The 13,980-nt window shown below is 43.3% G+C and overlaps 1 protein-coding gene across 13 annotated transcripts in view; it reads left to right on the forward strand.

The window, feature by feature from the left end:
* THRB (thyroid hormone receptor beta) overlaps positions 1-10,352 on the forward strand; it is a 161,370-nt gene extending 151,018 nt beyond the window's left edge. For all 13 annotated transcript variants that reach the window (XM_055708181.1, XM_055708175.1, XM_055708173.1 and 10 more), the window contains 2 exons: positions 3,018-3,276; positions 4,745-10,352. In XM_055708181.1, the coding sequence (XP_055564156.1) occupies positions 3,018-3,276; positions 4,745-4,986 (501 nt within the window). In that variant the 3' untranslated portion in view covers positions 4,987-10,352. The remainder of the gene's footprint in view (positions 1-3,017; positions 3,277-4,744) is intronic.
* Positions 10,353-13,980: the final 3,628 nt, after the last annotated feature.

A 13,980-nucleotide genomic window follows, 5' to 3' on the forward strand; every position in this document is an offset into this window, starting at 1 on the left:
GTAAACCTGACACTCCTGACAGCAAGATCTGATGGCAGAGTGAGGGACAGCTCCTCATGAACACAAAGGAATAGGACAGCTGTCCTCCGAGTTGTCATGTAGCTCCTGCTGTAACATAAAGAAAATGACAAATGTTTGCTCCTTTTTGAAGGGGCACTGTCTTGTTAACTTTGTTTCAGTTACGGTTTTTAACCCGTATCTTTTTCTTAGAAGCAATGCTGTGTGAGCTGTGGATCTGTTTATGAGAAAAAGCCCTCCGTTCTCCCGTAGGACCTGCAGAACCTTACCTCAGTGCTTAATTCCACAGAGGCATAGGCTGAGAGTGTAGTAAATCCCTGTGGAGGAGGGGCATGGCAAGGAACATCCATAGCCACTGACATATTCGTGGCTACTTTTCCTTCTTTTTCTCTTCTTTGGACACATGCGCAAGCCAGCAAAGCACTGTGCGTACCCAGCTTAGTTTGTGTGCATCCATTGGCCCGTGCCTCAAAGAAAGAATCTAATCCCAGGGTGATCGAAGTATAAAGAAAACTTCATTTACTTCTCAGAATTTCTGCTGTTGTTTCCTTCTTGTATTTCCTTCTGCATAGAAGATGAAGACTGAGAAGCATTTAATCAGTTTGATGTCAGGTTTCTAAGTGTCACCGGCATCAGTGGTTTCATGCTGGGTGAAGCTATGCAAATACCTTTTTAGGGAGCTCAGCTCAGCTCAGCTCACTTCCATGGTGATGCATTACATGTGTGCTGGCTGCCAGTCTGTCCTGCAGAGGTGAGCATCTCAAGTTTCTGCCTTTTGGCTTTTCCCCCAGCAGAGCGAGAAGGAAAAGACATTGTGGCAGTTAATCAGGCACATTTGTTAACCCCACTCCTGGAAGGTGCCTCTGGTGGCAGCGCTCAACCGATGAGTATAGGCAGCACTGAACCCTGCATAACTGGGAGCAGAACTGATGTACAAGACCCCTGTCTTTGGTAACTGCTGCTGCTGGCAGATAAGACCTGAGGCTTGGCATCGGTGAAACAGATGTCCCATCTATCCTTCAGAATTGGGAAGGAGGATGAAGGACGGGCATAGGCAGATCACCACTACCATGAAGAAATTTTAAGAAGGTTCAAGTAGGAAGAAGAACTCTCATTGGTTTAATAGCTCACTAATAAAACAGCTGAAGTGTCACAGTGTCTTCCCTACTGTTACCTGTCTGATTCTTTTCCACCATTCTTCCCTCTTCTTGGTGTTTTTTTCCTTCATGTCTCTTTTCTTATCCCTTCTCCCTTCCTTTTTCTTTTGTGTCCCTCTCCTTTTCCCTCTCCTTTTCCCTCTCCTTTTCCCTCTCCTTTTCCCTCTCCTTTTCCCTCTCCTTTTCCCTCTCCTTTTCCTTCTTCTTTCTCTGTTTCTGTTCCCACTTCAGTCTCAGCAGCCAAAGAGTGGTGTTGTCACTGGGTAGCAAGACTGCCACTGTGGCTGTGCAGCCTTCTCCATGCTACTGCTGAGTGTGATCCACAGAGAAAGTGATTTGCCCTGAACTGGATGAGTCATTTTTCTTGTGTATCAAACACTTCACACCTGAAGTTGGCATTGCTAGAAAAATAGCTGCATGATTCAACTCCTTTTTCTGACTGTGGCTGGCTTTGTGCTTAAAACTTTTCTCTAACAGGGAACTGCTTTCCACTTGCATTAGCTAACTGTCTGGCATCCACTCTGCATTATTTTAAACCAAATCAATGTACTTGCTTTGCGAGTACACAGTTGTCACATAAACCTTTATTTAGTGGGTTTTTTTTTTCATTTTGAATTGCAAATCAGGTAAATATAAGAACTCTACATGAATCAGAAATGGATAGATTTATGCCTCTTTTAAAGCCAAGTAGAAATGAGTTGCTTTTTCATATATGTGACCTTTGCTGTTCATTTAGTGACAGTCTTAAAATAGTCTTGGTGGGTTTTGCTATAACTGAATTACCTGTGAAAACATAAAGACTTGCTTTATAGAACGCGTTCTCCTAACATATAAGCATCCTAGTTATACTTTCTAAATACAGAACCTACCTCCACCAATTCAGGCAGCTTAGCTTTTTTAATATCACGGAAAAGACATGTCTAGCCTCATGCCCTGAAGACCATGGCTTATGCACCAGCATAAAAGCTAGAGCTATATCATAGATTTTCTGTCTGTCCAGCAGTAACATAGGGAGTCTAGGGAGATCAGCCTTACTAAGTTAAATGTAGCTTACTAAGTTCTGTGTTGTTTAAATGGACAGTGAGCGTTAAGAGTACAGTAAGTTTCAGCCCTTTTATTTAAAAAGCAGTCCACACTTAACAGGCCCTCCCAAACGTCTGGTTTTTCCTCTGATCAGGTAAGAAATAAGCCTGGCTGGTAGTGAGTTTAACCAGGATGGATGAGGTCTGTACCAGCCCCAATTATAGTTTACTGTATTATGCTAAGTTGTAAACTGAGGGAGCTCAAGAGGAGGAAAGAGAAGGGTAAACAGCTGAGAACCGTGACCACGTTAGCCATCTCGCATCCACTCATGATGGGAGACAAAACCAACGGCGTATGCTGCCACCAACCTGGCACCTGGTAGGTCTGCTTCACCCTTCACACTTTCTGAAATGTTCTGCAAGCGGAAAGCTACATTCTTAAGATTTATTGGACTTAATTTTATAATGCTCCCACAATCTGAGCTGTCCCACAGAGAGCAGCACTTCTGCAAGTGCATCTGAGTCAGCCTGGCTTGCTTTGAGTATCCTGCCCAGGACCGTTTGCCTAGAGCTGTCATCACTAGATTTCCTAAGGGTGTGTGGGGATGTTAATCTGCTGGCAGTGTCTGAAGGCAGGAATGCAAGTCTTGGAGGTTTGTGCGGTGCAGTCAATCGGCAGCATGTTTGAGGGTAGCTGTGCTATGTGAGGTAGTGTCCTGGGGTGTGAACTGTGACTTCATGCTCATGGATTTATTTTAGTTGTAAAACCAACTCAGTTTGAAAAACATATCTTTTTCTTTACTGTTTATAATTTCTGCAGCTGCCATGTGAAGACCAGATCATCCTTCTGAAAGGCTGCTGTATGGAGATAATGTCCCTCCGAGCAGCAGTTCGCTATGACCCTGAGAGTGAGACTCTAACACTAAATGGGGAGATGGCGGTGACAAGGGGCCAGCTAAAAAATGGGGGTCTTGGCGTAGTGTCTGATGCCATTTTTGACCTGGGCATGTCTCTTTCTTCATTTAACCTGGATGACACCGAGGTTGCCCTTCTTCAGGCTGTTCTGCTCATGTCATCAGGTGAGAACAGAAGTATGTTGAGACCCCAACCATTTGGAAACTCTTTAGTCTTTGTCACAAGCCTCTTCTAAAAAGAAATAGGATATGTTAGATCTTGTAGTGCTGACTAGAGTAATGTGGGAGCAATTTTCTCTGAAAATCCTGATGCAGCTTAGAATTAGTTTGGTAAGCATTAGGAAAGACATTCAGGGTATTCAGAGACATGGGCATAAACGTGGCTTTGGTAACATGCCTTGGTCAGTTTAGTGCTTAGGGAGGAGGCAGGGATGATCATGAGAAAGAAATTAGAACTGGTTCTGAGCCGATTTGCCTTGCATGAAAACTGGCAATTTAGCAACAGCTGTCCTTACAGTAAGTTCCCTCCTCCCCTCGGTACTGTGGTGCACTGGGCAGTTCATACACATTTCCATCAGTCTCATAGGCTTACCTTGACCTGACATCTGGTTTTCCTACTTAACAGCACCGCTGCTGGCTGATGGGCATTTGAGAGCTGTGCTGTTTCCCCACACTGGGACCATTTGCAACTCGTCTCTTGGTGGCATGATACGGAAGCAGCACAGACCATTTCGTGTGATTTCCAAAGAGTTTCTAACCTTCTCAAATCAAGTGTGTTTTAAAATATGCTCCCACTGACTGTGCCAGCCCAAAGAGGAAATTCCATTCTTGGGCAGTGGCAGATTTAGCAAGATTTTGTTTTAAGACCACTTTGAAGACTGGGCACTGAGTAACAGTACACAGACAGTGATTTACAAGCATTAACTGCATCTGAGACAGAAAGGTTTCCACATTAATCGCAACACGGCACTTGACCTTCCTAATCAAAACATTTTTATTTCGGTTTTTGTTCCCTACAAAATGATACGTGAGTAGGGGTTTCAGAAGTCAATTCAGAGGACCTGCTTTCCCAGAAGTGTCTCCTGAAGAGTGACTTACAAAAGGAGCTTTTCCAGTGCCCATCTGGGTGCCGGTTGAGACACTTGGCCAAACTTTTGGCCTGTGCTGTTCCTTGGTGCCCTGTAACAGTTTCCTTTGCAGCTCACCTATGGATCAACGCTTGATCAAAGCATTGGTCAGACCACAGAGAAACAGATAGGAAAGAACTGTAATTTAGATACTTGACAAGGAATTTTTTTTAGTTCTTCATTAGTTGTTTTACAGAAGGTTGTAGGTCGAAACTTTAGCTGAGATCAGGGACCTGTTGCTCTAATCACTGTAAGCAAACACTTTCCAAACAGTTATATTCTAAATGGGCAAAGCAGACAAAAGATGAAGAAAGGATTATCTCCTTGTTTTAACAGGGATAGTACTGATAAGTGAGGTGTCCAGGGTCAAAGAAGTTGTTTGTGGCAGATGTCCTTGGTCTCCCTCCTTTTTTTCCTAACAACAGTATCATCCTGTCTTTCCTGATTTATGGTCAGGAATTTGTTAATTAAGTAATAACTATAATTCTGCTTCTTTGTATCTACAGATCGCCCAGGCCTTGTTTGTGTTGAGAGGATAGAAAAGTGTCAAGAGGGTTTCCTCCTGGCATTCGAACACTACATTAATTACAGAAAACACCATGTTGCACACTTTTGGCCAAAACTGCTGATGAAAGTGACAGACCTGCGAATGATCGGCGCCTGCCATGCCAGCCGCTTCCTGCACATGAAGGTGGAGTGCCCCACAGAACTCTTCCCTCCGTTGTTCCTGGAAGTGTTTGAGGATTAGAGAGACCAGAGCGGTTCTCCGCACCCCCGTCGCACTACTGGCTGTCATTTCATCCCGTTGCCCGGCTCTTCTCACCTCTGTTTGTTCTTCTTTCGTGCTCTTCTGTTTCTTGAGGTGGGGTTGGGTTTTCGTTAGGGTTTTCTTTTGGGGTTGCTGGGGGGCAGTTGTGTGTACACATGGATGAAAACATCCCTTTAATGCGGGTACTTGTGACTATTGCAATTTGTTCTTCAGTCCTTTGATGTGAATGCTTTGACAGCTTAACAGTGAAAATAGAAACAGGCCAATCTCATTCACCAGCACTTGCATGGTCACCAGCTCACACACATCATTGCTTGGAAAATACGGGAGAGAAATTGAAGTGGCAGAAAATAAATTGGCCTCCAAATTGAAACGGCTATTGTTAATTTGACCCTGGCAATTTTGTTTAGTCTTTTACCTCATTTTGCAGGGCACAAGTGACCGATTCATGAGATGAAATTTCTAGTCTTCACGGTTGTTTCTATTGTAACAATCACCATTATGATCTAGGATCTTCATCATCACCATGATCCCATCATTATCTGAGGATTGTTCAGGCAGATGCAGTTCAACAGTTTAACTGTGCCCCATAAATCAAGTACTTAAAACAATGCAGAGTGTTAGAAGGGATTGACTCTTTTTTTTTTTTTTTTCCCATGTGTATAAGAAATTAAGATACTTCAGTTTTTACTATATTTGAACTCCACGTAACTTCACTGGAAGGTAAGGAGGGGAATTTGATCCTCTGAGGTGCTTTTCCTCGGAGTGGAGAGGTCTGCTTTTTCTGAGGTGTGTGGAAAATTTGTCACTCTGAGGGAGAAGGCTCCTGTCAGGATAGCAGGCTTTCCTCCAAGTTATTCAGGGATATGAATGCTCACAGAATGATGAAAAGGAGAACGAAACATACAGGGTGACCTTCAGATGGGACGGAAACCAACCGTGTTATTTATGACACTCAAGACTGTACAGCTTTATCCCAGTAATACAAACAGTGTTGCTTGGCAGTAATCTTTTGGGGTTTATATATATATATATATATAAAGTTTATATGCACGTATATATATAATTTTATATATATATAATTACAAATCTTCAGCAGATGTCTTAAACATATTTCCATATTTTTCTCGTCTCACTCTCCTCTCACCCTCTCCTGTGCGTGTGTGCATTTATGTGTGTTGATCAGCTAGGTTCTCCCTCCTTGGTGTCTGTATGTGTTTTGTTTGGCTAGATTCTCTCTTGATTCCTTTAATTTATTTCAACTAACTGCACTAGCAGGAACCGAACTGAGCAATGACAGGATGTCCTGCTGCCGAAATCTGCAAGCCAGTACTCACAGTCCTGGAATGTTTGGAGGCCGGTGATGAGGGCATTATAGGTAGAGGTTCCTCTCTGTCATCCATCTCCATTCAGGGGTGTTGTCCCTGGATTTTATAAACTTGGTATTAAACCATTCCCTTAATTTGTATGATACATCAAAAGCATCCTTCTGTTCTTCCTGGGAACCAGAGACTTAGTTCACATATTTGCACTTCTTCATACCCCACGTTCTTTCGTGTTGTGCATTCATTTGTACCGGTTTCTTTCTCTGCTATTTATTGATATATTTGCCTGGCAAGTCAGTGGGCATTGTTATGGTGGATGTGTTGACTTTCAAAGCTCATGGCCTATATCTGGTCCCGTACAGTAGGTGTTTACCCCCTCATGAAAACATGATACTCAGGAAAACGTATCTTGTAGGTGGAACACAGTATGTGTGTGTCAGGGGTTAAATTCTTTCCAGCCCTCTTCCCCTACGTCATTAAAGCATGTGGAGTGCTATTGGCTATGTTTTCAGGGAATCTTGTTCTCCGTATTCTTTGATACCATATGCACCTCTGATGAGTTGTGAGCAGCGATGTTATCACTTAAGGGTTTGTACCCGTAGTTTTGTGAGAACGCAAAACACAATGGGTTGTTTAGGGTTTTTTTGCAGGTAGCAAGGAAGGCAGACTATTGGAAATTCGTTCTTACATGTTTGCTGAAGTTGAAGAACCTCTGTTGTGGGCTGTGTTTCTTCCATCTTGAAGCATATGTGTTAACAACATCAGTCTATCCAGATTCCTGGCAGAGCACTGTGTCTTAGGGATGAGTTAGAAACTTTCTAGCTTTTGGAACAAGGGGCCAGATAATGTGATGAACTCACATGTACTCATGCAGAATCTCAGATGAGCAGCATCCATAGTCAGTAAAGAGTGCTAGATACCTGATTTGGGGGTGGCTTGGTAGAGAGCTGGTAGCATATAGGGAAAGCAAAAAACCAGCTGATCCGTTACTTGCATCTATACCCACAGTGGCTTGCAAAGAAAAAGAGCATGTCTTTTGGAGTTCTGTTCTGCCACGGATCTGAGCCAGCAGTTCCCCCTGAAGCCTGTGCAAGTATCTCACCTGTTTGCTAAATCTAAGCTTGAATTAGCATACAAGCTTTTCGCTATGATGCAGATGAGACCCAGGAGAAAAACCACCACGTTTCTCCTAGTAGTATTCACAATGATCTCACTACAAGGTCCGTAATAATTCGTGTATTTTTCAGGGCTTCAGTTCCTGGAGTTGTGCTGCTGCTTGAGAGGTTCCGTCTGTCATTAAGGTCAACAATTCTTATTCTTTGGGCTATGAGGAAAATCAGTTGCCTAAGTGTTCATTATTTAGATGGGAAGTCACTGTGCAACAGTGACTTAGCTCGTAATTATTGGGACGCTCGTAAGTGGCTTTTGAACACTTGGGATTGTCAAGACTGCATAAATCAAAAAGTAAATAAAGATCAGAAGTTAGAAAAAAATGTGAGAGTTACTGGATTAACTTGGGGAAGCAGCAAGAGATGAAAGAACTTGAAACACCCTGGACAGAACTGCAGTTTGAATCAGTGCTGAGAATTAATGCTTTGTACACTGGCTGCTTTAAAAATCTTTGCTCATACAGGATCTTGTTCCCCAAGGTCTACCATGGCAACTTACAACATTCTGTAACAGCTTGCATAATAAATAGATGTAAGCCGCATTTAGGCATCTGAGCTAATGGCCTGGCTTACCAAGATGCTGATGCAGTTTGGAGTTGGGCTTAATCAGGGTTCAGAAAATCAGGCCTCCTTCCTTAGGTGATTGCAGGTGCACTGAAGTGCCTAAAATCAGGCAACCAACTTTTGACAGGTTTGGCAGTACTCTAAGCAGAAAGGACACACTTTCCGAGCTTTTTAGCTTAAGTTGGAGTCTGGCACTGATCAACAGAGCGGGATTAGTGGTATTCCTCAATCGAAAACTAAGGCCAAGCTCTTAGTTTGACAGATTTGATGTACTGGCATCTAATGGCCTCTGATCTCCTATCAGTCTTACTTTGTGTGACTTCATTTACTCCCTCAGTACAACTCCTGCTTTATGTGATCATGAGAGCAAAACTAGATCACATGAGGATGCTCTTGCAGACTCTTACCAATGGATACTGACCTTGGTTCTGCAAAGACATACTTGCTTTTAAATATCAGTGATCTCAAGCCATTGTAGGATTGAGCTGCTGGGTTGACCATCTGAGTGGCAGACATCAGGACTGCAGCCAGCAGCCTTTGTAGTAGCTGGCCTTCTGTGTGAAATAGTAAACGTGCACTTCGGAGTCTCATTTCTGATGGTGCCACATAACTCTCACGTTTGCTCTGTGGTTTGTGTGGTTCTACATGGAAGATTCTTCCTGTCAAACCTGATTGTCACCATTTGTGGTTTTGCCCTGAGTAACACGTGCATTTAGATACTCATTTCATGTGTAATCTCAGTTAAGTTATGATATTTATAATTACATATATAGTGTGTGATAATGATTTTTGTTTACATTCTGCCAAAATGTAGATGTTAGAGTTAGACCTCCAAGGTCCGAAATCATCCTTGAGCAGACTGCTTGCTTCTTCAGAGGTAGGCATCAGAAAGAGGAAAAAACTGTCCAGAAAGACCATTTATGTCCGAAATCTGCCAAGACAGGGCTGTTGATCACAAGCAGAGCATGTCATTGCTAGTGATGTATTTTTATGCTATGGAACTCTAACCTGTATGTGTCATATTGACTTCTTGCTGCATGAATCATAAATTATAAAAATCAATCTTACGGTTTTGAGATGTAGCCAGCATTCCTAAGGCTAAACCTTTTTCATTGACAGAATCAAAATCCACAACCAAGGAACGTATTCCTCTCACTGTGAGAGAATTGAAGGTGTTCAACATTTATCTTTTCACAAAGGAAGAGGTGACAGGACCTCTTAATGTGTCTTGTTATTGTGATCATCTGGAAATGATTGCCAGACGTTTCCTTTTGATACAGCAATGAAGTGATCCGTATTTAAATTTTATAGAGACAATTTTATTCTAGTGTGATAGAGATTTATTTTCCACTTAAAGACTCAAAACGGTGTGAGCACATTTTTTTTACTATGGTATATTTTTGCTTTAAAATTAAAAACAAAAAAAAAAGGTTTGGCCTTATCACAAAGTTTTAGTATAGGTGTTAGCAAATGCAAACAGTATGCATTATTTGTGTGTATCCACATTGACTGATGTCGCCTTCAAAAAGCAATATTGTGCAGGTAATAAGTTGTTTGTGACTGTCCATTGCACAGTTTACCTTCTTTAAAAGCTAACCTTGTTTATGCACAAGACAATCAAATGTAAATCTGCATCGGCACCCGGATGTAGATTAAATTTATGTAAATTACTGAGCACAATGTAAAACATTAAAAGACACTTTATTTAATTACACATTTAATGTTGGTAAAGATAGTATCAGGGCATGAACTAGCTGACATACTGTAATTTCTTTTTCTCTTTTCCTACTTCCTTAGCACTCTTCAGTTTTAGTTTGCTCATAAATACATCAAATTAGTCATTCATAATTTTTTTGAAGAGAAGGGTGGTTTGGATTGTTTATTTGTTTTTATGATGTCGGTTGGGAGGACTTCTTTGTCTATGTGGTTTGTGGGGGTTGCTTATTCTGTTTATTTTTTTTATATCAGTTTCATGCCCTGAGGGTAAGGCAAACATTACACCATACAGTAAAAAACAAAGTACCTTGGATGATGTATTTTTTTGCAAACAGTGTTAAGAGTTATGCTAGATTGGTAATATTTTTTCAGCCTAAAATATATTAAAAAAAAATCTGTGATCACAAATGTTTTAAACTATCTAAAGAGAAAATTTGTATATTTGGGGGAAGAAAATAATTTTTACATAGCTTTTGTATGCAGATATTAAAATGTAATTATGAATATAGTGGGCATAGATAACTGTGTAAGCTTGAATTCTAAAAAAAGAAAAAGCTTATAACTGAAAAGCTGTTCTGGTGTATCCGTCTTTTTGTTGCGGGCTGTTTTGTCAGCTTTGTCGCACGCTTCCAAGCCACTGGAATGGGAAAAATAGGACACAGAGGACAAGTTGTATCACCTCTAACCTGTTTCTACTCTTCTGCATCCCTTTCATTGCCTACCTCATATCTTATCTCCTCTCCTCCCCTCCCTTGGGCACCCAGCCAAAGGTTTTCACTTCTCCACTGTTCACATTACCCAAACTGAATTCACTCCAGTGAACTGACAGTTATGTCTCACTCAATTACATTTTTTAAGGGAATGCCCTTTCTGTCCTTCTCCATTCCCAGTCTAGACAGGGATGGTGTCACAGGAGCAATAGACGTCCCATCTCTTCACACTTTCCGTGCCTTGGTCGCCTACCTGTTGGAGAAGGTCTCCTCGTTCAGATGTTATCACTGATATTCCTTTGCAGGTTTGATTTCTCCTCCAATTCTTTGATTCCCCGCAGGAAGAAAGGCAAGACCCAGTGCTTGGACCCAGAAGCGTTTCCTGGGCTGCCCCAGATGGCAGACCTGCGAAGGCTGTTGCTTCACGGTGCTCTCGGCAGGCATCCGCTGGCTGGCTGCCCGCTGCTGTCCCTGGTCCCCTTCCACGCGAGGTGCTGGGAGCCTTCCAGTGGGTGCTGAGCTCCCTGGCCTCCCTCTGCCTGGCGGCCGTGGGAGCGCCTCCCCCACGCCAGGCTCGGTGTCCCGGGGCAGCGCCGTGCCGGCACCTCGAGGCTTTGTTCCCACTGTTGCCCGTGGGAGCAGGGCCTGCCTTCAAAGGCAGAAAGGCCATCTGAGGAGCCCGAGGGAACGCGTGAAATCCACGCTCTGCCTCAGATCAAAGCCCTCGGAGCACTTCAGCTCGGGCCCCTGAGTGCGGAAGCCTTGCCAAGGCCTCGCTGGGTTTGCCCCGAGCCAGCCGTGACGGGGGCTGCTCAGCCCCTCCAGGACCAGCTCTGCGGCGGGGAACTGATTTGCTGCAGAACAACTTGTTCGTGCAACGTGAAGAAATAATTCTGCTACCACAGACCCCGGGGCATTGGCTGTGACATTTTCGGGCTTCCTTTGTAGGGGTGAAGTCTGCGTTTATCAAAAAGTAGCGCGAGGTCTGTGGAGAGGAGCAGTGTTCTGGCAGCAACATATATTTGCTTCAGTGTGCACTTACCACAGCAGAGAAGGACATAAAAGATGATCATCTCTCCCCTCTAAGCACTGGCACTGCCAGCAGGAGTGTGTCCTCAGTCTGTTGTGAGCTGCCTGATGCATCCTGGGCTTGTTGTTGAGCGTCTTGGCTGCAGTTCATCCTTCCTCTTAGGAACGGTAGGTGAAGGGTTTCTCTCCTTGAAAACTGAGCCGTGTCTGAAGGATTTTCTCAGTGGGAACTTAGGAGTCTAACATTAAACAGCCGTGTGTCTTATGGTCATATGTTCTGTGGGATATTTCCAATAGGCTCAATGGTTTCAAAATGAAGCATGTTCATAGTAAGAGTGACTGCAGACACACCACCTTTGAAACAAGTAAAGGATAAGAACAAAAGTCTCTCCACTCTGTTTATCATATTGCAGTTCTCCAGATTGGATCACAGAGCATCCTTCTGTCCTCTCCTACCTCTCGTGTCTGGGGGGAGCACTGACCTTGCAGGTACTGACTGATGTGAGCTGCCTTGGTAGGCACAAAGACAGATGTGCCAGAAAACCCTTTTGCCAGGATCAAGGAGCAGTTTTCAAGGAGAATTTAAAAAGATAAGGAAGCCCCTTTGAATCATTTATGAGAGCTTTGAGATTCTGAGGTCAAGGAATACTGAGAGACTTGGGATCTCCGAGTCAGAGGTCCTAAAGGGAATAAAAAAAGGCTCCTAGGTTATCCTGACCTTGTGGTGCTTAGAAAATCACAGACTTAGGGAAGTGGTAGAAGTTCTGTACCCTGCTGAGCAGAACCAGGGTGGCCTTCTACAGTGAAAACAGGGTAATCTACAGTGGATTGTGTTTGGAAAACACAATGTAAAAAAGTAGAAAAGGACATCAGCATATCAAAAGCAAAACCAGAAACAAGTCAATTCCAAAATGCCACTGAAATTTGAATTTCCAAGAGGCTAACTGCATGGGTATAGGAGTAGCTTTGAGCATTTCTGTTTGGAAAGACAGTGCTTTAGTTTCTAGAAATAAAAGTAGTTTTGCAAACTCTAAACAATAAAGTGGTATTTAAAAGGGAAAAAATTATGTTATGTGTAGCTGCAAGTTCTTGGTTATCTCCCTGCTCAGAGGTAGGACCAAAAAAGGGGGAGACGTCTTTGCTGGAGTAACTATAGAGGCAGAAAGGTTCACTGCCTGATGTAATGTTTAAAATAGAAATGAAAGCTTGGGCATACCTTGGTGTGTATATAAAGTTGCAAGAGGAGTTGCTATGGCTGAAAACACATTTCACTTTGTATGTGAAATCTCAAAGATATTCTCCACTCTTAAGGAGCAGGAGCCCAGGAAAATAAAATGTTAAAAAGTTAAAGACCTGAAAAAAACCACAAATACAGCAATATCTGAGGATGAGACAATTCCTGGCAAGTGGATAAAGCACTTAAATGGAGACTGATGAAAGAAAGAAAGAAAGAGGAACAGAAAGATCAGAACAAAATGCGTGCCCAGGGGTAAGTAATTCAATGTGCACAGGGACTTCACATCGTCCAGACAATCCTAGATTTGTTTGTTCATGATGAAAACATGCATGCTAGCTCTGGATCATTATTCTGTCTCTCCAGAATTAGCCTTCTTGGGAAAAGGGAAAGGGTAATGTAAGCTAACTTTGCACCTTCGATCAGTGTTCACTATGGTGTAAGAGAGCAGCTGCGATAACTACAGGTAATGGCCTTTGCGGCTTTGTCAAAGAGCCTGGCTCTGACCACGTCTGGCACCAGGGCCAGCTCAGCCGGCGTGCTCTGAGGAGCAGCAGTGCTGGCAAAACTGTAAGGAAGATCTGGAGAGAGGCTGAAGGGTCGAGCATCGTCTCCTGCTTTCGCACTTTACAGGCTAGCATCCTTCAAGCTGGGACCCTTACCTGATGAAGAGTGAAGTATGTTGAGTTCCTGTGTAGTCAAATTTTAAAAAAAACAAAGCTGGGAATAATTAATGGATCTGAGAGGCCAAACCTTGCACCCCCTGAAGTCAGAGCTGTAGATAACGGCAAAAGGTGAGAGCCAGGCTGTGGTCTTGGAAAAGTCGTTCCGTGCTCCTGTGAAGTGTAGGAGAGATCACAGGTACTGTCAGTCGCTTTCACAAAAGGCACACGAATGTGTTTGACACAAAAAGGTAACCCACGATTTAAAAAGAGCACATCTCGGCAACGTGGCTTAGAATCAGTGAACATGAGCAGTGGAGAGCCTATAAGATACAAAGCCATGAACACCCCAGAGGACTGAGAGAGGCACTGGGAACATCTAACAAGGCACTTGCATTGCCAGGAGATCCTTTCTGGGCAGGAATTCCTGTCTTCTTCAAAGACTCAGAGGAGTCTGACAGGCATCAGCTACCAGTGTCTACCCCTTCCTTACCCTCTGCCAACAGCGGGTAAAGGTTTTGCCCTGGAGCTCCCCTCCTGCATGCCCTGGGTCCCCCAGGCTGA

This window comes from Falco cherrug, chromosome 4 (genome assembly GCF_023634085.1).
Source record: "Falco cherrug isolate bFalChe1 chromosome 4, bFalChe1.pri, whole genome shotgun sequence".
Lineage (NCBI taxonomy): Eukaryota > Metazoa > Chordata > Aves > Falconiformes > Falconidae > Falco > Falco cherrug.